Raw genomic sequence first — 25,283 nt, 5'->3', positions numbered from 1 at the left:
AGCCTTCTCTGCTCATGGGATTTCCCAGGCAAGAATACTGGAGTGGGTTGCCATTTTCTTCTCCAGGGGATCTTCCCAGCCCAGGGATTGATCTCTGCATCATCTCCTGCATTGGCAGGGGGATTCTTTACAGTTGAGCCATGAGGGAAGCCCAAAGATAAAGAGGAACCTTATTTAAATCACTTATTTCTACCACCTGTGTCTGTGACGTCCTCAGATGGTATGGGTTAAGAGCTGATGTTGGCTGTATCCGAGCATCAGCTCTTAACCCATACCATCAATAAAGCTGCTTTTTCTGTGCACATACGGTCTTGTTTAGCTGAGACTGGAACCCAGGTCTTTCATACCCCCATCCCTTAGCACTAGCTTCAATGCCTCTTTGAGTACCAGTGAGGAAAACTGGTCTATATTCTTATGCCTCTGTGTCACCGAACATTATTAAGCATCTCAAATAATCTGGTTCCAAAGCAGTAACACTTCAGCAGAAATTGATACATCTTAGATTTTTGTTAAAAGCAGAAGGGTCCTTTTAATTGGCTTATGTAATCAGAGCCTATGATGACTTTAAAGTTCCATAGCATATGGCATTCCGATATCTTCAAAGTGTGGTTTGATGGGACCAGCAGTGAAAATGAAGAGGAGGTATGATTTAAAAGAAAGCTGTTGGAGGACTGTGTTGCAAATAAAACCTAAGAAGGCACTTTGCAATTCGATTTTCTATTTTTTTTTCCTGGTGTTTTACTGCTGCCTTTCATTTGCAGACACTATAAATGTTCCCTGCCAGTTTCCATCTAAATTCAAACCCCATCGTGTTCTCTCCAAGAATCTGACACTTACTTCTCCTGGTAGACTGGAAAGAAGGAATGTCACAGCTGAGCTGAGGAAGGGGGTGGGAGGGCGGTCTGAGCCTCCCCGGCATGTGTCACACAGTCTCATTTTTATCCGCCATCTCAATCCTAAATGGCAGCATTTGGGTAAAATGACCTCTGAATTCTTCCAGTCCTTTAAGTCTGCCATCCTACAGGGATTATGTGTGACTCTGATTCAGATCCATTGCATCTGATACACGTCCATATCCAACTTTTCTGGATGCGGACCATTTTTAAAGTCTTTGTTGAATCTGTTACAATATTGCTTCTGTTTTCTCTTTTGATTTTTTTTGGACCTGAGGCATGTGGGATCTTGGGTCCCTGTGGAGGACGGAGCCTGCACCCTCTGCCTTGAAAGGCGAAGTCTTGATCACTGGGCCACCAGGGAAGCCCCCCAACTGTTTATTAAAGCATTTTCCTCCTGGCTGTGACAGAGGCTAAAAGGGGAAGAGTGTTTTTCAGGACTTTTGTGCTGTTACTCAGTCTTAACAGCGTGCTGATTGCCAGCTAAAGAGGACGGCTGTCTCAGCTGTCATTACAGAACTGGGTGAAGAAGGCCTCACTGCCCAAGTGGGAAGACAGGAGGCAGCAAGGGGTGCCTGCAGGCAGGAGCCCAGAGGTTTGCAGTCACAGTGTTGCCCTCTGTTTGCGGCCCTCAAACCCTTGCTTTTTCAAAGTGAGGTCTGAGGGCGACCAACAAACGCATCACCTAAGAGTCTGTTAGATTCTCAGGCTCCTTCCTGGACCTGCAGGAGCAGAGTCTGCTTATTTAGGAGGTTTCCAGGTGGTTTGTGGACACATAAAAATCATACAAACCCACTCTCCCTCTCCCCCCAAAAAACTTAGGAGGTGGTGTTGGCTGTATCCGAGCATCAGCTCTTAACCCATACCATCAATAAAGCTGCTTTTTCTGGGCGCATATGGTCTTGTTTAGCTGAGACTGGAACCCAGGTCTTTCATACCCCCATCCCTTACCACTAGCTTCAGTGCCTCTTTGAGGACCAGTGAGGAAAACTGGTCTATATTCTTATACCTCTGTGTCACCGAACATTATTAAGCATCATTTTCTAATATGTTGAGAACTATAAAACATGAATAAAGGCAATCAAAGATGATTCAAAGAACTGGAAAGAAATTTCATGCTCTTGGATTTGGAACATTATTGTTAAAATGGTCATACTACCCAAAGCAATCTACAGACCTAATGTGATCCCTATCAAATTACCCATGACATTTTCACAGAACTAGAACAAATAATCCTAAAATTTATACGGAACCATAAAAGACCCAGAATGGCCAAAGCAATCCTGAGGGGAAAGAATAATGCAGCAGGCATAATCCTCCCAGACTTCAGACAATAGTAAAAAGCTACAGTAATCAAAACAGTGTAATACTGGCATAAAAATAGACACATGAATGAATGGAACAGAGGGGCCAGAAGTAAACCCACACACCTATGGTCAATTAATCTTCAACAAAGGCGGCAAGAATACACAATGGGAAAAAGTCTTTTTAGCAAGGGGTGCTGGGAAAGTTGGACAGTCAATGGAAATCAATGAAGTGAGAAGACACATACACAAAAATAAACTCAAAATGCCTTAAAGATTTAAACATAAGACATGACATTATAAAACTCTTAGCAGAGAACAAAGGTAAAACATTCTCTGACATAAATTATACCAGTGTTTTCTTAGTTCAGTCTTCCAAGGCAATAGAATCAAAAGCTAAAATAAATGGAATCTAATCAAACTTACAAGCTTTTGCATAGCAAAGGAAACCATAAACAAAACGAAAAGACAACCTACAGGACCGGGAGTAAATATTTGCAAACAACAGACCGACAAGGGCTTAATTTCCAAAAAATACAAATGGCTCAAACAACTCAACAACAACAAAAACCAAATAGCCTGATTGAAAATGGGCAGAACTAAATAGACATTCCTCCAAAGAAGACATACAGACGGCCAACAGGCACATGAAAAGATGCTCAACACTGCTAATTATTAGAGAAATGCAAAGCAAAACTACAATGATGACACCCTGTGATAAACTCTTCTCTCTTGACTGGGCTCCCAGGGAGGTGCTCCTGATCCTGTAAACCCCCAGGAACTTGTTCACAGTCTTGCTCATCTATCAGTGTGTATCTGCCAAGACCCTCTTGTTCCTACTCCCACCCGCATGGTGGCAAGCATTTTCTTTATTGCTTGTTCTGAGAGGCAAAGTGGCTGCTTGAACAGAGCCAGAGGCCAGATCCACCTGACACCCTAAGAGTGCAGGGGCAGTAACTGGATGAAGGATGCAGAGTCTGCTTGAGTCATCCCACTCCTCTGACACATACAAGCTCATCCTTCTTAGCCTCTTGCAGTACTCTTGCCTGGAAAATCCCATGGACCGAGGAGCCTGGTAGGCTATAGTCCATTGGGTCGCAAAGAGTTGGACACAACTAAGTGACTTCACTTTCACTTACTGGGGCCTTATGAGGCCTGACTACAGCCCAACCAGGCCTAGATGCTTTAGCTCAGAGCCTTCAAAGTCCTGGAGGCTGACATGTCACCCAGGGTCCAAGATCGGCTCCAAGAAAGCCAGGCCTGTTTCCCAAGAAGAGGGGGCCAGCCCTCTTCCCAGCCCTGTATGGGAGCTCCACAGCCTCAATGCCATCTTGTTTGATACACAGATACTATAGGCTTTTCGTTATCTTTCTTATTGTTACAATGTTTTTTAACACAATGAACACACTGTATTTTTTATTACTCACTTGATTCCTCAAGTTTATTTCAGCAATCACTTGGACAGTCAGTTTGTGTGAAAGCTCCCCCTTTCCCTCTTTTCAGATATATTTTCCATTTGGCTATACCTTGGCAAGAAATACAATTCCAAAATCATTCACGTAGCATGAGTAATACATTTGAAATGTATTTTTAAAGTGTTAAAAAAGATAGTTTGAATTTCAAAAAAAGAACTACAAAAAGGTACCACTTCACACCAGTCAGGATGGCCATCATTAAAAAGTACACAAATAGGGCTTCCCTTGTGGTCCAGTGGTTGAGAATCTGCCCGCCAATTCAAGGGTCATGGGTTTGATCCCTACTCTGGGAAGAAAGATCCCACACGCCATGGACCTTGTGCCGCAACTACTGAGCCTGTGCTCTAGAGCCCGGAAGCCGCAACTACAAGTGCCTTGGACCCCAAGGTCTGCAACGAGAGAAGTCACTGCAGCGAGAAGCCTGTACCCCACAAGTGGAGAGTGGCCCCCGATCTCCACAGAGAAAGCCCGCAAGCAGCAACGAAGACCCAGCACCACCAAAAATTAAAAAAAAAAAAAAATCTAAAAAAAAGAGTCCACAAATAACAAATGCTGGAGAGAGTGTGGAGAAAAGGTTACTCTCCTACACTGTTGGTGGGAATGTAAGTTGATGCAGCCATTTATGGCAAACAGTATGGAGGTTCCTCAAAAAACTAGAGTTCTCATATGATTCAACAATCCTACTCCTGGGCATATATCCAGATACGACTACAATTCAAAAAGATACATGCACTCCCATGTTCATAGTAGCACTAGTCACAATAGCCAAGACATGGAAAGAACCTAAATGTTCAACAGATGAATGGATAAAGAAAGTGAGGTACGTATATATGATGGAATATGATTCAGCCATAAAGAAGAGCACAATAATATTTGCACAATCCAGCAGGACCCTATGGGCCTTCCCAGATCAGCTACCCCCACTCTCGTCTTCAGCCGGCTTTTTGTCTGCAAAAAAACTTTAGTCAAAGAATAAATTTAATCAAAGAAGTGAAAAAATTCAGAAAGGAAAACAATGAAGCAAAACAAAATAATAATAGTTTAACCATTGAACAAAATCAAGGACCTTTGGTTTCTCAAGAGCTATAGAGACTATTCTGAGCCATGTCCTTTGAGTTGTTTTGCAGATACTAAAAGGGCCACCAGGTGGGAAAAGTTAACTATTCATATGTTTCCCATAAGCAAGTAGATGCCAAATCGGTTGGACCCAGGTTAGTGATGTTGAGTTCTGATTACCTTACCATCAGCCAATCAGAAGAACGTCCAGGAGCTGATAACACACCCCACAACCCCCTTCCCTCCCTCTGTCTTTAAAACCCTTTCCCTGAAAGCCTTTGGGAGTTTGGGTCTTTCAAGCACTAGCTGCCCTGGACGGCTTGCTTGGCCCTGTAATAAAGGCTCTAAGGTCCTTTACCACAACCAGGTGTTTGAAATTAGTAGATTGACTTTACTGCCCTGGGGCAAGCAGACCAGAGTTTGGTTCAGTAAAATTTGCAGCAACATGGATGGAACTAGAGATTATCACACTAAATGAAATAAGAAAGAAAAAGGCAAATATCATATGATATCACTTATGTGTAGAATCTAAAATATCACACAAATGATATCTGGGAAACAAACAGGCTCACATGGAGAACAGACTTATGGTTGCTAAGGGGGAGAGGGTGGGGGCCCGATAGAGTGGGAGTTTGGAGTTAGCAGATGCAAACTATTATGTATAAAATGCACAAACAACAAGGTCCCACTGGGTAGCGCAGAGAACTATATTCAGTATCCTCTGATAAACCGTAATGGAAAAGAATATAAAAACCTATGTATAACTGAACCACTTTTCTGTACCGCAGAAATCAACACAACGTCGTAAATCAATTATACTTAATTTAAAAAAAAACAAAGTTTGAAAAGCCTTAAGTATGGTCGACCATCCCTACCTTAAGTGTGACAAGGACCTTGAATCATCTGAGCGTCTGCTGTCCTGCTGCAGGAGGGGCGCGAGGGTGCCGGGCACTCACGGTCACCGGTCACCTCCAGGGGAGACGCATGCGAGGCGCCCCGGCTGAGTCTGCAGCCCCGCTGCTCTTCTCGGAGATCTGGAGGCGCCAGCTCCCCGCACACCCCGCCCACAGCCGCCGGCGTTTCCCTGGCGGGGCGGGAGCGCGAGTTAAAGCCTCCTGGGCGCCCGGGGCGCTCCGCCCGCCCGCGGCATCACCGCGCAGAGCGCCGCGCGCCCGGGTCCCTGAGCTGTCCCCTCGCGACCATGGGAAGCCAGACGCTCCTTCTGCTTTTGCTTCCCGTGCTGGGCTGCCTCGGGGGCTCCACGACCGGTGAGTGGGGCCCCCGGGGAGGGACGCTGAGGGGCGGGGGCAGAGGAGAGCTGGGGGCGCCCTCGCTAGGTGTGCGCCGCGTCTCCCCGGTCCTGCGGTGACCTTTTATCCGGGAGGGCGAGGCTGGCCCATCTGGAGGGGCCCCTGTTTCTCAGCCCTTAACTCTTTAACAAGCCCGCTGGGTGGGTTGGCTCAGCGGACCAGTTGTCTTCTCCTCTCTGGCCCTCAAGCTGCAGGGTAAGGAAGCTGTCTCACCTGAGTGCTTGGCACACCCTCCCTCCTAGGTTCGTTATTCCCTGAGCGTCCTGGGGACTGGGATTGGCCTTCTAGCCCGGGTCTCTGATGCGCCCGCCGCCAAGGTTTAACCGGGCAGTAAATTTAGCCTCTTGGAGACCCGAGACCTTGGGAGGAGATGCTTCTCTCTACCAACAGCCGCGGGGGCGACGGAGCCTGGTCCTGAGGTGCGGTTAGCAAGCAACTTGGAGCGGCACTTGTTAATACCATTTAGGTGCAGGCGGACCTCAAGGCAGAGGAGAGCTGAGTCGAGTCCCAGGGTGACTGAGACACCCTCAGCTCCCGCAGGGTCGGTAGCTGGTGACTTAGCCAGTGCAGGAGCTGCCCAGCGTTTGTCAGACCACCTGGCCTGCGGGAGTGCATCTCTCCTGACAGGTGCTCCTGATTGGCCCTCAAGGATGGAGGCAGGCTTTAAATCATATGTTCAACTACGCAGGCACTTTCTTGGTCAAGATACTGTGAACTGGTTTGCAGGAGATGGCCCTTCATCTCTGAGTTGTTTGGCTTCCAGGAGCGATTCTAACGCTCAGGGTTTTCCCCTAACTTGGTGGAGGGTCTCTCTTGTGGCAGGAAGCCCTTCCACGTGTGTGGTCTGTCTGTGCCACTCCTGAAATGGGATTTAAAGTTATTTGCCTTTTTCACCAAGCAGTGTTTCCCGAAGCCTTCTGGTGTGAAGACATCTTTATGACGTCTGTTGTAGAATAGTGTGTGATCTGCTTTGTATATTGTACACAATATACTTTGCATATTGACAGACTATGAGAAAGCTACTGTAAACTTAATATGTGATTAGATTAGTAAAGTTTAAATTTATTCACACCAAGCATGCACCTAAATTTGAAAAGGCATGTTTGAGACTCATCTACAGATGGTGTGTAGAATCCATGTGCACACTGGGTCTCCAGACTGAGAATCCCCAGGGCAGGATAGTGTTCTAGGTGGGACTCGCCTAGCAGTGCAAGTCTCTGAGGGTTGACTGCAGCCCTAACTGGGATCCTTCTGGAAGGATCTGCTAGAAGAGGTGGCAAAAGAGCCCAGGAGCATTTACTTGCTGGGTTTATGCCAAGTGATTTTGTGCTCATTTAATCCTTGAATTTTCCTCTTAGAACTACGTATTCACTGTCCTCACTTTATAGACAAGAAAAACTGAGGCAATAAGTCTCCCAGGATGATGCTGTTAGTGAGTAATCGAACCAAAACTCCAACTGAGTAGCCTGACGACTGAGCCTGGGATACATCTTAGGGGCTGCTGACCTTACCTGCTCTCAGATGGATGGTTTTGGTTCAGTTAAATGGCATCGCCTGGATAGTATGTGAGTAGCTGGCAAAGTTGTGAGCTATTCAGTAAAAACCAGTACCTTCTGAGTCTTTCAGTTATAATGCAATTTATAAGCCAGCATTTTAAAATCAAACATTGGGTAACCATGCTAAAAGCACTATCTTAGATGGATATAAGTTAAGGCTAAGGTCTGGTCCTTAAAAAACAAGGTGAAGTCTATGAAGTCGGTTTCCACTGTCAACTCCCATCGCATGGCTTTGCACACAACTTTCCATCCACGTGCACACATTGTTTCCGTAGTAGAACTGCTGGGTCTTCACTGTGTCTTGCAGAAAATTCTACTGAATGGGCCATGTAGTTTGTATTTTCTTGGAAAGGATTGGCGTTTTCTCTTTGAAAGTTACGACAAAGAAGTAAACTAAATACAGTCAGGCCTTTCCAGTGTTTTCCTCTGAGCACCAAATCCATAACAGACTTATATTTGACTATTACTCATTCAGAGTTAATAAACTCAAGTTCATGATGTGAATAAAACCGATAATATAAATCAAAGTCCTGCAAATAACCGGAAACTTAAGTGTATGTGACCAGGCTGCTAGAGGCTTCTAAAGATGCCATGTAGGACCTCAAACCCTAACTTCACTTGAAATTATATCTATACATATCTAAAAGTAAAGTATGGTCAAATGCTTTGAGCCCAAACCTCTAAATTTGCAACTCTTCATACTCTTGAGTTTTTAAGACCAAATCAGACCTGGAGGAAGTAGTCATATTTTGTCAAAGCACAAGTGCAAGTCTGAGCCATTCTAACAGGACAACAAGGAGGTGGATGACAGCCCTCCGGCAGCAATTCCACAGCATCAGAAAGAATGGTCCCCAAGGATCATCACTGGTGAAATCGCATGGGTTTTTAGGGTACTGAACTCACTAGTGTTCTCCTTGGTAGTCAGGAAGGTCTTCCAAAGAGAACACTGACTTCAGCTTATCATGAAAAGGTCTCCTGGACCCAAGGAAGCTGGCAACTCTGATGGCTTTGCTTCTTGGTCATCCAATGCAGATGAAATACAGTGTCATGCGACGAGGCAAGCTGCATGTGGTGGGAGGTGCATTCCTGTGGCCTGGCTCTGCAACGGAGAGCGGGAGTGCCCGGATGGGGCGGACGAGCAGTGTGGTAAGCAGTCTCCCAGCTGTGTTATGTATCAGGCTCTCACCTACACCTGGTCCATAGTGCTACATGCCTCGTTGACAGTTCTCTTGGCTTTTCATCATCTTAGGAAGTGTTCTAAAACGTTGGGAGCTCTGGGTTGTTTCAAGCTTTTGGTGGGGAAGGCCAAGGATGTATCTTAAAGCATTGGTAACCCTGCTGTGCAAACATGTGGAGGGAGACTTGGGATGGAAAAATCCAGCAAGAGTCTGGCTCCTCATCTTAAATTCAGACCTAAACATCTGAGACAGTGTTACTCAAACGGGAATACTAAAGGGATTCACTGATAGAAAACCCCTGCATTGTGTACACAATTGTGTGTTGTGTATTAAAGTTGAAGTAGTTTATTGTATATAAAAGTGTTTATTGTATATAAAAACTGTTTATTGTATATAAAATTGTGTGTACACAATTACTTTTATATACAGTAAACTACTTCAACTTCTATATGCTTAGAGCTTTTATGTGACTGAAAAACAGCTTTCAAGTTGGGGACAAAAACTATAAAATCAACAGAAGTCAGTTAGCCATTTGGTAAACGTCTTCCTGAAATAAATTTCGAGTCCGTCTCTGCTGAGAGAATTTAAAACCCCAGAAGGGAGGCTGGAGGACTTGTGTGAAGGAAGCTTCTCACTCGGTGCCAGGCACCTGGGGGTGCAGTGAATAAATATGAGGGCGGATGTTCCTCATTAAAAGAGGAAAACCCCCACAGTACTGGGTGAGTGCTCCCTTCATGCACATCCCTGGGGTGGTCACTTACTGTAATTTAACATGATATCTTGAATATCAAAATGTGTACTATTACAGGTTAGGGTAAAATTTCAGACTTGCCGAAATGCCTTGCGCTTGAGTCCCCCAGACACTTCAGCCCAGCTCCTCAAGTTGACTTGCTTTGGCCTGAAGTCAGACTTTGGTGGAAATACTGAAGGTCTAATTAAGCCCCCAACCCCAGTTCCCAGGTTGCCTGAGGTCTTAATAGAGTCTCAAATGTCAAAAGAAATCAGAGTAGCAAACCTATAAAACTGATAATTTAGGGGCCACTAGCCACATGTGAGGATTTAAATTTATTTAAATGAATACAAATAAAGTTCAATTTCTGGATCGTACTGGTCACATTTCAAGAGCTTAATGGCCGCATGTGACTGGTGACTGCCATTTGGGACAGCAGAGATGTAAAATGCTTCCATTGTCACAGAAGGTTTTAGTGGACAGTGGTGTTCTAGAAGAATAATGGGAAAGAGATGTTAGATTTTTTATTTTTTAAACTTTTTATTTTGTACTGGGGTATAGACGATTCACAATGTTGTGATGGCTTCAAGTGAACCGCAAAGGGACTCAACCATATATGTATATCTATATCTAGATATATGAGGCGATGTCTACTGATCTGCTGACTGATTGCCCGCAAGGTGGGGCTACTGAATGATGTCGTCGAAAGTAACATGAAAGGATGGGCTGGTTTAGGGTTCACTCCAGGGACAAATGAGGAATGAATTACTCCTTTGCTAATGAAAATACCTGATATGAAATCCAAATTTAAAAGCTGATAGTGCCCTGACAAGCACTTCTTCCTCTGTTCCGCTCCGTGGACACTGCCCCTGACCCACAGAGGAGGTGTGCCGTGGACACCCGCAGGCCTGGCAGTGTGATGATGGAAGATGTATTTCCTCCCACTGGCTTTGTGATGGTGTTGGCGACTGCTTAGATGGCTCTGATGAGGTTAACTGCGGTGTGTACAGCTTATCTTTTTATCTTCGGCCACATTCTGTTTATTAGCTGCATTGATTAGCATCAACTGTCTTAAGTGAAGCCCGTCACAAAGTTGCCTTCTGCCTATATGCTAAACCCAGACTTTACATTGTCTCCCATATTGCAGATGCCTGTTTTCACTCACTTCTCCATTTTTCAAAACTACCTAAAATTAAGATTACTAGCTTGGGACTTCCTGGCGGTCCAGTGGTTCAGACTTTACCTTCCAATGCAGGGGGTGTGGATTTGACCCTGGTTGGGAAGCTAAGATCCCACATGCCTTGCAGCCAAAAAACTGAAACATAAAACAGAGAGAATATTGTAACAAATTCAATAAAGACTTTAAAAATGGATCACATCCCCAAAAAAAGTCTTAAAAAAAAAAAGATGATTACCTTTATTGACTTAAAACCTATTTTGGGGTGAAACATCAGATCACAAAATTATGGCCACATCTCTGATAGCTCCCATCCCCTCCCATTCTTGGTTTTCTTAAATTCATGAGCAAATCGTAAATCCCTAAATAATAAGGTCATGACGGGGGTGTTCTACCTTACCCAGCTAACTCCTGCCTTTTAGAGAGAAGGACGGGATGCCCACATCCGAAAACCCAGTGTCCAGGAGATCCGTGGTGCCGAGATGCCTGGGACCCCTGCGATGTCAGTGAGGACTGTGGAGGGCGGTTCGGGGATGCGCTCTGCCCCCAGCACCGCTGTCTGAGTGGGCAGTGGCAGTGCGGGAATGGGCTGTGTATCCCGGACAGCTGGCGGTGTGACGGCGTGGACCACTGCAGGGACGCCTCAGACGAGCAGGGCTGTGGTGAGTCTCGGCCCGCCCCACCTTTCATTAATGGAAAGGCTGGCCCATGTGGGCTCCTTTCTGCAAGCAGTGCTTTAATCCCTATGACTGAGACTCCCATCTTATATCTAAACATGGGGTGTTTCCTAGCAATAACCAAGATTTCCTTATCCATGGAAACATAAAGCAGTGCTTAAATAGCAACTGCAGTGGACACTCGCAGCATGGCCCAGACTGTTTCCGCTGTTCAAGTCTGGCCAACTCGCAGAACACCTGAGCGCCAGCATCCGGAGGCAGTCTCCTAACAGATGCCTACATCCTTGTGTGGTGAATATGGAAAGAGAACATTCGTCACTAAAAAACAGAAAGCCTCCCCCAAATATGGTGATTGCTACATTCCCCCTTTTTTTATCCTCAATACACAGTGTAGCAGAACCTCCAATTTTTTTTAATGAACTTCAGTAGCTTTCAGTATTCTTCCCTAGAGTTAAATCTGTAATAGTAAATGTGTTCAGATTCTAACATTTTTATCATAATTTATAACCTGGTTTCTTAAGAGAGTATTTTTTTAGGGCTCATGTTATCTGACTTTAATATGACTTCAATTAGAACTATTTAATGCTAGCTCAGTTCAGTTTTAATACGATTTCAATCCAGTGTTCTGATGTCTTAACATTGTTGCTATTGAGTCTTAAGTCCCAGTTCCTGAAAATTCTGCTTAATAAGATAACTTCCTTTCCAGCCTAGACTTGCCTTGGGTTATAGAAATAGTGCCACCTCCCTTCCTGGCTGGAAGACTTGTCTATTTTTACTACCACCCCAAATATTAATGAAAAGAATGCTTAACTTCCTACACAGCTTCCTGCCCAGAAGGCATGGTTGGATGTGATGAAGGAAAATGCATTCTAGAATCCCTGATGTGTGATGGGGAAGTGGACTGCACAGATGGTACTGATGAACCCATCACATGTGGTAAGAAATCAATTGCTCTGCTTAACATAGAGAGGAGAGTAAGATGAAACAAGCCAGTACCTTAGTTATCATGGGGGTTTACTCTCTGAGACAACTCTTAGGCTCAAACTCCTTTAGAAGCAGTTATTCTTCAGTGATGGATCTCTTACAAGTTCCAGCCCTTGGCTTTGGTCTCCTGAATTCAAGGAAATGTTACCTGAACTGTAAAAATTGAGGGCCATTCTATGTTGTAGCTTTATGGAACTAGATTAGCTAAATAGCCCCCAAACCACAGGGCTCCTAAAATTCTGGAATAAGGAACATAAACTTTGCCACAAAGAAGCAGATCATTTGTTCAAGACGAAAGGGCAAATTGTCTAAAGATTTAGCCAAAGAACTGAGGAATGATGAACCTATTTGCAGGGCACCAATGGAGACACAGACAAGAGAGAACAGATTTATGGACACAGTTAGGGGTAGAAGGGAGGAGAGGGAGGGATGTATGGAGAGAGTAACATGGGATGTATGGAGAGTAACATTCCCATATGTAAAATAGATAGCCAGTGGGAATTTGCTGTATGACTCAGGAAACTCGGACTGGGGCTCTATCAACCTGGAGGGGTGGGATGGGGAAGGAGGTGGAGGGGTGGTTCAAGAGGAAGGGGACATAGGTATACCTATGGCTGATTCATGTTGATTGGCAGAAGTCAACACAATACTGTAAAGCAATTATCCTTCAATTAAAAATAATTTAATTTTTTAAAGAAGAACTAAGAAAGACTTTCTTGATGAGGAGGAACCTTCTGAACAGGCAGCTCGCAGCTCTGACTTTTAAATCCTGGTAGTTCTTATGATAAAAATCACTGTTGGTTCCAGTTGGGGCAGAGGAAGAGGGGCATCTGTCCCCAGTTATTTTGTCATCTGTCTCTCACTTCCCCCTAAATTGATCTTAGACGTTATGGTGCAAGCCCTTTTAGTACTGTTAAAGGCCGTGAAAGAAGCTTTGCACTTAAGAGATACTAAAAGCATAAATAGTAGAACCCAAAATACAGGCTTCTGCTCCTGTATAGGTAGTTCATTGGGATTAATAAATTATTACATCACTTCCTGAACGAACGGTCCCAGCTGTCTATAGATTCTAGAGAAAATAGAAGAGAGGTCGCTGGTCCCTCCATGGGTGAACTGCACACCCACACTTGGAATAGTCCAGATGGTCCACCCTTCCCCAGCTCTGTGATTCCGAACTCTCCCTCTTCTCTGGGGAAGAGGGCGGGGTCAAAGCTTACCTTTAGCCAGTCATCTGCTCCTCACACAAGTATGGAAGGTTGTGACACAGCATGGTTTATAAGGCATTTGATCCTGACCATGTTCATCTGTACTGACCACTGTCCTGTCTCTACTAGGGAAAAACTGCTCTCTGGCCAACGGGGGCTGCGAGGGGCAGTGCGGGGACTCACCCTGGGGAGTCTGGTGTTCATGTGCAGCCGGATGGCGGCTACAGCCCGATGGTCAGAGCTGCGGAGGTCAGAATTCTTTGGGCTCATCTTTACAAGCTCTCATTGGACTGCCTTAGCATTTGCCATTTTCATCCTTTTTAACGTGCATTTTGATGTACATTCACAGTGTTGTGCAACTATCACACTATTTCCAGAACTTTTTCATCATCCCAAACTCTGTGCCCATTAAGCAATAACTGTCCCCCTTCCCTGGTAAACTGTATTGATTTTCTACCTATGAATTCATCTGTTCTAGTACTATGTATTGGGCTTCCCTGGTGGCTCAGATGATAAAGCGTCTGCCTGCAATGTGGGAGACCTGGGTTCGATCCCTGGGTTGAGAAGATCCCTGGAGAAGGGAATGGCTACCCACTCCAGGATTCTGGCCCAGAGAATTCCATGAACTGTATAGTCCATGGGGTCGCAAAGAGTCAGACATGACTGAGCGACTTTCACTTTCAGAGAGTTCAAGCTGCCTCCAAAACACATATAACTGAATGGAAATTGAAGGCCTCACTCACCTCATTCCTGGGTCGGGAAGATCCCCTGGAGAAGGAAATGGCAACCCACTCCAGTACTCTTGCCTAGAAAATCCGTGACAGAAGAGCCTAGTGGGCTACAGCCATGGGATTGGAAAGAGTCAGATACAACTGAGCAACTTCAGTTTCACTTTCTTTCAGTACTATGTGTAAGTGGTACTATGTATAAAGTTTCTGGCTAACTTCACTTAGCTTGTCGTTAAGGTGCATTCACGTTGAAGAGGTATCAGGATTTCCCTCCTCTTTTAAGGCCAAATAATATTCCATTGCATGCATACAGTTTGTTCTTTGTATATGCAGGCTCCACATCTGCAGATCCAACCAACTGCAGATTGAAGATACTGGGGTGGGGGTGGTGTGGGATGTGGGATTCTAGAAAGTTCCAAAAAGCAAAGCTTGAATTTGCTGTCTGCTAGCAACTGTTTACATTGTATTAGGGATTATGAGTGCTCTAGAGAGGACTTCAAGTATATGAGAGCATGTGCATAGGCTATATGCCAATACGAAACTATTTTATATAAGAGACGTAAGCATCCATGGATTTTGGTATTCTCTGGGGGTCCTGGAACCAATCCCCTGAGGATACCAAGAGATGACCGTGTGTCCCATTTTGTTTATCCATGCATATGTTGATGCACACTTGGGTCATTTCCACCCTTTGGCTATTGTGGACAATGCTGCTGTAAACACTGGTGTGCAAACATTCCCTGCTTTCAATACTCTTGGGTATATAACACTAGGGGAACTGCTATGTCACATGATAAATTCTATGTTTAACTTTTTGAGAAACCATCAAACTTTTCCATAGAGGCTGCAGCATTTGACATTCCCACGAGCAGTGCACATGGGTTCTGATTTCTGCACATCCTTGCAGCTCATTCTTAATTGGGCTCTGGCTGGCTTGAGATGGGTCACGTCCCCAGGAATGCTGCTAGGGTAACAGGGATGCACATCTAGGGTCCGTGTATCAATGGTTCTGCTGCAAGGCACTCATATACATGGGAATCCTATGGACATGGGGATTTCCTGTCCTAGGACCCACACAGTCATCTCCACTTAATGCATGCTCCATAAGCATCTGAAAAGTGGCCCCAAAGAACAAAAATACTTGAGAGCGTTCCTCAGTCTTCGCTAATTTCCAGCTCTCTGTCATCAGATGTGGATGAGTGCTCAACGGCATACAGCCCCTGTGGCCAGCTATGTCACAACACACGCGGCTCTTACTCCTGTGGGTGTATTCGAGGTTACCGGCTCCACAATGGCACTGACTGTCGAGTTACAGGTGAGTTTCAGTACCGTAAACAAAATGGAGGCCCTGCTCTATCCTGGGCAGCGTTTAGGTAAGAGTGATATAGACGATTCACTTCAGGGTCTGGTATTAGAGATGACTCCTCTCTTTCCATAAAGAAGCTGCTGTTATAATGTTCGTTGATCAGTTTTGAGTATCAGTTGCTGTTATGTGTCTTTAAAATGATTGGGCTTTCCAAGTGGGCACTAGGGGTAAAGAGAAGGAAACACAAGAGACATGGGACATGGGTTCCATCTCTGGGTTGGAAAAACCCCCTGGAGGAGGGCATGGAAACCCACTCCAGTATTCTTGTCTGGAGAATCCCATGGACAGAGGAGCCTGGTGGGCTACATTCCCCTGGGTCACAAAGGGTCAGACATGACTGAGGTGGCTTAGCACATGTGCTTGTCTTTAAAACGATTTAGTTTTCCTGTAGGATCTACAGCTAGGTGCTCCAGAGACCAACTGATGATCTGAGTTTGTCCTGTGCCACGTCCACGATGGGACACTTAATTATATTTGGCTGTTGTCTATAAGGCCTGGAGAGGACCTCTGTCTAGGGGTGAGGGGCTGAATCTGAAATCAGGCAAAAAAGTTCCAAAGATTCATTTCAATGTGCTAGAGTTCAGAGGAGGAATTGAGGCTTCAGGTGGTCAACCAGGTCTCCTCTAGATCCACCTTAGTCCAGACTTCAGAGATAAGTAGGTTTTGGCATGGGCCACTAGCCAACGTCTTTAGTTAAGGAGAATGGTGTGAAAGAAAGTTTCATAGTCATGAGTCACCTTCTACTTCTATTGCAGATGATGCTGTTAAAATTCTTATTGCAGCAGATAGAGAACTTGGTATCCTGGATCAAGGAACAGGCATCTATGAGACACTGGTACCTGTAAAATCACGGCCTACTTCTGTTGCATATGATCTAGAGAGAAGCATGTACTTCTGGGTGGATGAAGTCTTAAATGTGTTTGTTCTTGGGAATCCAAACCCTGCTTCTCTCTATCCAGGTATATTTCTTGATATTAAGAGTTCTAGCTTCTTTAAGCTACTTAAATATGGTGTGAGAAGTGTATGTTCATCTGGACATCTTCTGTGACTCACTTGTCATGAATCATGAGAGTAAGATTTAAGTCTATGTAACTTAGTTCTATAGGAGCTTGGTAGAGTATAACCTGAGATGAGATTGTTAAGCAGTGTGGAAAGTATAGAGATGTGGGCTCAGGCCAAGGTTAGTCTCAGCGCCATCACTTGGTATATGACCCCAAGCAAGTTGTTAATTTCTTTGAATCACCATGTAAAAGATGAAGATAACAGCACTTGTCTCATTGGGTAAGTGTGGGGATTAAGGGGAAGAAGAGCTTAGCATAGTCCTGGATGTGCAAAAATCCTCTGCTGGCAGTTAAGAGGTAGCATTCATCACAGCCTTCTCAGAAAAAATATCAAAAGCTTTGATAATGAATATTATCCCAAACTGAGGTCGCATTCTCCTGGATGTCTTGGTTACACTTCTCCTAAGGCCTTTGTCTTTCCTTACTGTAAATTGGGAATAACACCTCACACAGCAGTAGCTCTCATTCATCCCCTGTGTCCTGTTGGCCTCATTATGTGACTTGAGATCAGAAGGTGTAGAAAAATTTTGTCTGAGTCTCTTTTTTCAGGGTGAGATGGGCATAGGAGAGCCCAGAAACAAGAAGCTGTCTCTTGTAATCCCCAGAACTTAAAACCATCAACAGTATCTCTCTGGACTGGTTCACGGGGCAGTTGTATTGGGCTAGCAGCTTTGCCAGGGTCATCTGTGCTGGTTTAAGTGATGGCAGAGGTTACATCAGAATCTTGGAAAAGGATCTTGTGCCAGAGCAACTCATAGTGTTTCCTGCAAAGAAGTAAGTCGCGCTTTCTTCCGAATAAGTCCCAAAGCATTGGTTGTCTTCGGTATTTAAGTTGATAAGAGAACAGGTCAACCTTTTTGACCTAGGTCTCATTTGCTCCAAAAAATTCTTAACTTCGAAGTCTAAATTGAATACCATAGAGCCAAATTTTTCAAAGTCTACTGAGTCTGAGAGCAAAAGTCTCCAGCATTCTGACCAGTGGAATGATAAGAGGTCTGTGGGAGCGGCCAGGGCAGCCTGGCTGGTCAGAATCGTATACATGCCCTGTAGTGGATTCTCTAACCCTTGTGTCTTTGCTGATCTCAGGTACCTGTATTGGGTAAATCGAGGTGGGAAAGGCCTGAGGACTATCGAAACGGCAGGGATGGATGGCTCTGATAGGAAGGTGCTGGTGGTGGTCAACATGGAGGAACCCACAGGGCTGACGCTGGACCATGTGGCTAGCAGACTCTACTGGATCAGTGAATACAAAGAGGTACCATGGATGGGTCAGGAGGAAAAGGTAAACCTGTTTGGTAGGGGTAAAGGGTTCTTTTGAGTGCAGAGTTCTCTTATGTGTTGCTCAACCTTCTGGCCATGAAAACTGAGAAAAGCCCAGCATCTTCAGATGGAACTGGACTGTATCAACACAGGTTGGGAGACTCTGTGACTTTCTTAAACTCTCTGCAGTCAAACTCAGCACTGGAATTTCTTGGTTGTCTAGGTCACGTTCTGTGTGGTACCTGGGATATAAAATGTTTTAAGATGGCAAAAAACAAACAAACAAGCATGCAGTTACTTAAGTACCTCAGTGACTTCTGCCCACATTTCTAGGTTTTCGTATTACAGGTCATGTTATCTTATCTTTGAAACTGTCAAACTAAAAGACCAATTGGACATGAGAGCTGAAAGCACAGGCTTGGGAGTCATATTTTTAAGCCTATTTCTTCCAGCTGTGATTTCTGGTTACTTAGGGTGCCTCTTTGAGCTCTTCTTGCCCTCTCTGGAAAGAGAGAGAACGCCTGCCTCAGAAGGTGGTTGGGGAATGTAGTTGAAGGATTTGGTACAATGTCTGATGCAGACACTAAGTTATAGTAGCTACTTGTACAAGATTTGTGATCCTATTTGATACAAGAAGCAGCCCAATCCTCTGCCTTTGGCATTAACCTCTGCAGATCCCAAGATAACTTCATCTCTATCAAACTGATATGAAAACATGTTTAATTGGTATCCAAGAAACTGAGGTACGCTAAGATGGTCACCCCCCCTTGCTGCCACACTCTCAAGAGACCCTGTAACCCTTCAGTCCATAGAGACAGTGAACGTGGATGGCTCCGGGAGGCACACCTTTCCCAAGGTCTTCCTGGAAGATGATGATCCAGTGGGACTGGCAGTATTTGAGAACTCTTTCTTCTGGGCAAATAAACTACAGCTGTTTCGTACTTCACCCCATACCATAAAGGAGAGAGAGGTGCTGCTAAATGCTTCCGTATCTGCCTTCTTGGTCCTCCACCAATCCCAACAGCCTAAAAGTAAGTCTCATCACTTGCTTTCAAAACACTTATGAATCAGAACTCACACTAAATGGAAACCCCCCCTAAATTACTACCTCCATCTGTTGTTGGAACTTGCTATTTTGGGGCCGGGGAAATGTTCTGGGTATCATTCCAGACGCACCCAGGACTTTGAGCAAGATGAACAGAACGAAAATATCTGCTGGAAAACTTGTTCCAGGCACATACCTGGCTTTTATCTAACATAGCAACCAGAGTTTTAACATTCAAAACATCTGAGTTTTAATACACAAAACGGGGGATGCGCTGTTCACAAAAGGACTAGAGTAGCTTTCTCACTGACACATCAGTTGATAACAGAAAATGGAACCAAGCTTGGCATCCTGCTTATAGGAGGAGGTCACATGTTTGTTGACTAGGAGTTAAAAGCTTGTTAATCTGAAATTGTCAGCTTCAACTCAGATTATACTTCTTCATGGTCCAAGAAACTAATTAAAGTGGAGAACTGGGAACCACTATTTACTTCCTATCAGTAAGCTAGACACTTATTTTGCCTTAACTTGGAGGGGGAAGATACTGTTGGTTGAAGCTTTCTTAGGCTGAGCTTATTGTAGAGATGTCATAGTCACCATCTGAAAGATAGGGGACCCCAGGAGTTTCAAGGTCAGCATGCCTAACTTAGAGGGTGAAAAATATATTGGGATTCCTTTTAAAGCAAAAATGCCTTAATTCCTTTGAATCTTAAGTTTTGAACTGGTTTGGATAAATCCATCTGAAATTGTGTCCAACCTGTTTTTCCTTTAAAACAGGTAAATACCCAGCGTACGTTCCAGGTTCTTGCAGCCACTTGTATCTCCCGTCCCCCGTCCATCCCAAAGGCTATAAGTGTGTTTGTCCAGAGGGGATGTTTCTTTTACCTTCCGGCACGTGTAGTGGTAAGGATGCTGGGGGAAGTGGGTTTGGCTCAAGAAGCCACATTCTGTGGTAGGTCTGAAAATAGTGTCACTTCTGTTTTGGAATTAATCACTTTTGTCCTGAAAGCACAAGAGTTTTGTTATCAAAAGACCTTGATTAGGTTTTTTATTGTATTATAAGTATACATAACAAAAGGTACCACTTTAAGTGTAGTATTCAGTGGCATTAAGTATATTCATATTTTTGTGCAACCATCACCTTCCTCCTTGGTCTCCAGAACTTTTTCATCTCCCCAAACTGAAATTCTATTTCTCTTAAACAATAACTCCTCATTCCCTTCTCCCTCCAACCCCTGGCAATCACCATTCTACTTCCTGTCTCTGAATCTAACTACTCTAGGTACCACATCTAAGTAAAACGGTACAGTATTTGTCATTTTGTGACTGGCTTTTTTTTTTACTTACTATTATGTCTTCAAAGTTCATCCATGTTATAACATGTGCCAGAATTTCCTTTTTAAGGTGAAATAATATTCCATTGTATGTAGATACTACATTTTGTTTATCCATTCACCTATCAATGGATATTTGGGTTCAGTCATTTTTAAAACAAGAAAAAATAGCTTATACTACTCAGTTTTCCCCTGGAGAAGGAAATGGCAATCCACTCCAGCACTCTTGCCTGGAAAATCCCATGGACGGAGGAGCCTGATAGGCTACAGTCCATGGGGTCGCAAAGAGTCGGACACGACTGAGCGACGTCACTTACTTATTCAGGTTTACATGAAAGACTAATGACTAAGTTGGTGTAAGAAAGAAGCCCTCTACAGTCCTATGACTATAGTACTTTCTGACTCTTGTTGTAAGCAGAGTGTCTGCTTTAACATTGTTAACATAATTCCTCATGTCACTGTTCCATCTTTGAAACTGTAAAGGCTACATAATCGGTTGAACATCACTGCCCAACTCCTTGAATTTTTCCTATAGAACACTGAGGTTCTAAGAAGAATAAATGATATAAATATGTTGATGCTCTAACTGCCTTTGTAGAAGGCAGTTCACAATGGGTAGCCATGGAGCGTGATTATGGTGTAATAAGCCGTTGTGCCAAACACAAGTCTTAGCTTAAAATGTTTCTGAACCTTATACACAGTTAAGCACCCAGGTAACTTTTCTTTAGATAGGCAGCAGAGCTTAAAATTCTTTGTGTTGAAATGTGTGTGCTACAGGCAAGGATTTGATGACCTTACTGATCAAACAGTAACGCTGAGGCCCTAATCCTCAGGATTCTATGTTAATCTTTTCGCAGAAATTTAAAGGCGTTGGTGCCTTGGGGAGACTGAGCAGTGCTTTCATTTGCCCAAATGACTTCCTTCTCTAAGGAAGCCAAGGCATTCATGGTGTGTGTACGTGCTTCAGAAGCAAACTTTATAAGATCCTAGAATTCTAGGGAAGCCTCAACTTGAGACAGCAATGTTGTTTCAGAGGGGAGCATGGGGCTTTTCTGACAAATGCTCAAACAGTACATCTCTCTTTTTCTTCCGTAGAGTTTAAACTAGTGTTTTCCTCTGGCAAACGCCTCTACTTGTTGAAAGTTGGCTTTATGGGAACTGCTATAGAGAGAAGCCTAGTTCAAGAGCATCCAAGGAACATCTACTTGCTGGATATTGACTGGAAAAGAAACCTCATCTACTGGACAGATACCCAGGGACATCTGTTTCGCTCAACTGGCTACCTGGGGGACAAGCAAGAGATCTGGACAGAACGTACAGGTAGCTTGGGTTGGTTATTTTGAAGTTTTTCCTTTATTTTCTGGCTCTAAATTTAAGTAGGCTCCCAAACATCTCCAAAACCCTACTTGTCTCTGATCTGAATCAAGCTTAATACCAAAGAATGGTTCTTAACTAATTTAAATATTAAGTGTCTGTGATTTACCCTTGTTCTTATGAAGGGTGTGCAGACTCTTAAATGGCTACCATGATTTGGGAAATACTGAGGTCAGTGATAAGGGTTTTAAAATTCTACTTTTCTGGCCTTACATCTGGATAGGATGGAAACAGACCTTAAATACTTCAACTTTGCATTGCAGATTTTTCTTACACTAATTTAGAAGCAATTTGCAATGCAGATTTCAGAGAGAACTAGCAAGATATTTTCTTAATTTGATAATATATACTTTCTCTCCCCTCCCACACTCCTACATGGCATACCCCACCCTTAGCTCCCTGTACTCAGCCTAAATGAAAATATCTGCTTTATAAAAGAAAACTGAGAGGTGAGTTCCAGGGTGAGTAATCTGATTTCTGAATGCCTGTACTGTGGGTATTCTAAGTGCCAAGGAACTGCTTTACTATATGAAGTGCTATATTGGAATCCATGTTCCCAAGACACCCTTCAGATCAGTGGCTGATGCCTTAATCCTTATGGAAGTGGAATGGCATCAGACATTCCCCCCCACTTTGTTTAGGACACAGTTTGTGTTGCAGAATTGCTTGGTGTCAGGGGAAGTAGCACATGTCTGGTGTCACAAGTATTGAGGTATAAAGGGTTTCCCAGGTGGCACAGTGGTAAAGAATCCACCTGCCAATGCAGGAGACACAAGAGACGTAAGTGCGATCCCTGGGTTGTGAAGATCGCCTGGATGGCAACCCACTCCCGTATTCTTGCCTTGGAAATCCCATGGACAGAGGAGCCTGGCAGGCTACAGTCTGTGGGGTCACAAAGAGTCAGACATCCCTGAGTGACTGAGCACATTCACACACAGAGACACACAGAAGTGTCTTTCCTATACAGTTAACTGGAAAGTGTGACAAAGCCACTACCTCTTCTGGGTAGTGATCAGCTTGACCTCTGCTCTCCAGGCCAGTTTGCAGGATCTCAGGGCCTCCTGACAACTCTTGGGTCTGCAGCTTCACCTTATTTTTACATCAGCGTGTACACGTCTCTTGGGTCTCCTGCACTGGCAGGTGGACTCTTTACCATTGTGCCACCTGAGAAGCCTTTTGCTATACCTCAATACTTGTGACGCCAGTGTGTGTTTCTTCCCCTCCACACCAAGCAATTCTGCAACACAAACTGGGTGTCCTAAACAAAGAAAAAAAAAATTGCCTGACACAATTCCAGTTCTTTAAGGATCACGACATCAGCCATTGATCTGAAGGGTGTCTCAGGAACATGGATTCCAACTCAATGGACATGAGTTTGAGTAAACTCTGGGAGTTGGCGATGGACAGGGATGCCTGGCATGCTGCAGGCCACGGGGTCGCAAATAGTCGGACATGCCTGAGCAACTGAATTGAACTGAACTGCACTGACATCTGTGTTGTTTTCTCTTGGGTGTGTTAATCTTGTCCTCAGACTGAAACTTGAGGCTAGAAAACACAGATGAAGTTCTGAATCAAAAATGGGAGGGCTTCAAAATTCCACTTCAGGAAAGAGTGCACGTTTTTAAGAACTGGTGTAGAATCACTCTGAGGGCATTCTGTGATGCTGGCATGTGGGATTTTTGTGGTTACATCTGACTGCAGAGGAGAGCACGTATTTTCTGCGGAGGGCAGAGCCCAGTGAGGTCAAGAGAAACAGAACCCCATGGGGCCAGTGTGTTCTTCGGAAGTTGCCAGTCTTCCACCTAGCTTTCCAACTTACAAAATGCAGTGTGTGTCTACCTTGCCTAGGGATTGTCAAGGATCAGGGGAGCTCACACTGACAGACAAGAAACCAGAGTAGGCATGATGGGACCCTCGTGTGAACAAGGTGTGTAGGTTTCTAGGGAACGATCTTTGTATCCTGCAACTGTCTGCCTTCCTCCCTGGCCCGGAGTTTAAGACAGCACAAGAACACATTTGCATGCCCTTCCTAATGGGAGCGACTTGTCCTCCTTACAGTCTGCTCAGCAAATGTGGACATTCCAACTGGGAACTTGTATTGGCTGCCCTGCGACAGAAGTGCTATTCAGAGGATGAGACTTGCTGGCCCAGACACCCATACCCTCTACAAAACGGCCAGCGTTATACTGCATCTCCTTCTCGACTGGCCAAGGAGGCTGCTCTACTGGGTGGAAAGTGGGGAACCCTTGCAAAGTATGACCCTTGATGGCAAAAGCATACAAACAGTCTGGAGAGGCACCTGGATGGCAGACACCCATGTAACCTTAGATCTCAGCTCTTCCAGCATCCTCTGGACCACCAAAGCGTCAGGTAAGTGCTGCATTATCAGTGAGGTTGGAAGAGGCTTGAGGGGCTGACTGACAGTCTTCTTTTTAGTAGTAATGACACCATTTTTAGAACTAGTTAGATATAGCCTCAAACTCTGATTTTCATAGTTAAAGCTTGGGCATAAGTCACCGACCTCAAACTCTATTCTCATCTATGAGTCTAAATTTATGATTGAAGAGATAAAAGACTTCAGAAATAGTGTACTTAATTTTTAACACTGCAAAAAGCTGTTTGTTTCTACTTCGGTAAGTAGAAGTAATAGAATGAAACTTCCATTATAAACAAAGTACAGACCCTTTGGTTATAACTTGATAGCAGGTGCATATTACACCTTTGTAGCTGAATATGATAGTCTACTCACCCAGAAGTCTCAAGGATGGCCTGACAGCATTGTGCTGACTGGGGTTGTAGGACTGTGGTGGTCAAGTCACATCTGATGTTCCCATTCAGCACCCCTCACTTTTCTGGAGCTTTAAACACTTCCTTGGATTATCTTTAACTATAGAACTAAAACTTACAAAACTTCATAGACGAATCTGTGCACGTTTTCAATGCAAGGTCATTGAAACTTTCAATCCAGTGTCGCCCTTGCCTCCTTGCTGTCACAGGTGACTTGTTCTGTATCAGCTTGTAATGACTTGACTCTTCCTTAGGGTTGCAAAGTCTGAGTCTCCTAAAAAATAGAACCTACACTTTGAACAAGACTTGGAGTGATGGCATGATTGCGGCCCATGAGCCCTACCTACTGACCCTGAACAGAACCGCTCTTATACTGTGGAATAGGAGGAAGCCAGAGCCCTTCTCAGTGTTGAAAGAGGCCTACATCCAGAAGATGATCATCTTGGCCGAGAACCTGGAGGTTCCAGGCAAGTCTTCCCGTGGGGGTTTTCTTACAGATCCATGTTACCCTGCTCTCCTTGGTGTGTTTTCTATGAGAAATTCCCGGGTATCTTCCAATCTGTATCAGCTGTGGTCCCAACTCACAGTTCGGCAGGCCTTCTCCTTGTACTGAAACTTATTCAAGTAAGAATCTAACACATTTCTCAAAGTTGCTAAACAACACCAGTTCCTGAGTAATACCCCAAGGAGGGTGCACACCTAGCCCCTTTTTGGAATCATCTTTCATGGTAGCATGTTGAAGCTCTTAGTTTGGCAGTAAAGAGATCCATTTAACTTGCTCTA

The 25,283-nt window shown here is 44.3% G+C and overlaps 1 protein-coding gene across 1 annotated transcript; it reads left to right on the top strand.

Annotated features, from left to right (window-relative positions):
• Positions 1 to 558: 558 nt before the first annotated feature.
• LOC121818061 (low-density lipoprotein receptor-related protein 4-like) lies at positions 559 to 25,113 on the top strand. Its single transcript, XM_042241352.1, has 16 exons — positions 559 to 642; positions 5,657 to 5,996; positions 8,627 to 8,740; positions 10,383 to 10,502; positions 11,102 to 11,341; positions 12,179 to 12,292; positions 13,675 to 13,794; positions 15,463 to 15,588; positions 16,395 to 16,598; positions 17,306 to 17,474; positions 17,787 to 17,955; positions 18,766 to 18,991; positions 19,783 to 19,908; positions 21,435 to 21,659; positions 23,772 to 24,083; positions 24,755 to 25,113. Exons 1-16 carry the CDS (start codon positions 559 to 561, stop codon positions 25,111 to 25,113), a joined length of 3,048 nt encoding a protein of 1,015 aa, XP_042097286.1.
• Positions 25,114 to 25,283: the final 170 nt, after the last annotated feature.

This window comes from Ovis aries, chromosome 26 (genome assembly GCF_016772045.2).
Source record: "Ovis aries strain OAR_USU_Benz2616 breed Rambouillet chromosome 26, ARS-UI_Ramb_v3.0, whole genome shotgun sequence".
NCBI classification, from domain to species: Eukaryota; Metazoa; Chordata; class Mammalia; order Artiodactyla; family Bovidae; genus Ovis; species Ovis aries.
Note: the sequence above shows the minus strand (reverse complement) of the source record. Positions and strands in the feature narration are given on the sequence as shown.

Bases quoted from the DNA above. Each gene is read 5' to 3' on its own strand.
- LOC121818061 (XM_042241352.1), top strand. From the start codon at position 559: ATGACTTTAAAGTTCCATAGCATATGGCATTCCGATATCTTCAAAGTG. The intron at 19,909-21,434 runs GTAAGGATGCTG...TTTCTTCCGTAG, and splicing joins ACCTTCCGGCACGTGTAGTG to AGTTTAAACTAGTGTTTTCC. The intron at 24,084-24,754 runs GTAAGTGCTGCA...ACTCTTCCTTAG, and splicing joins CTGGACCACCAAAGCGTCAG to GGTTGCAAAGTCTGAGTCTC.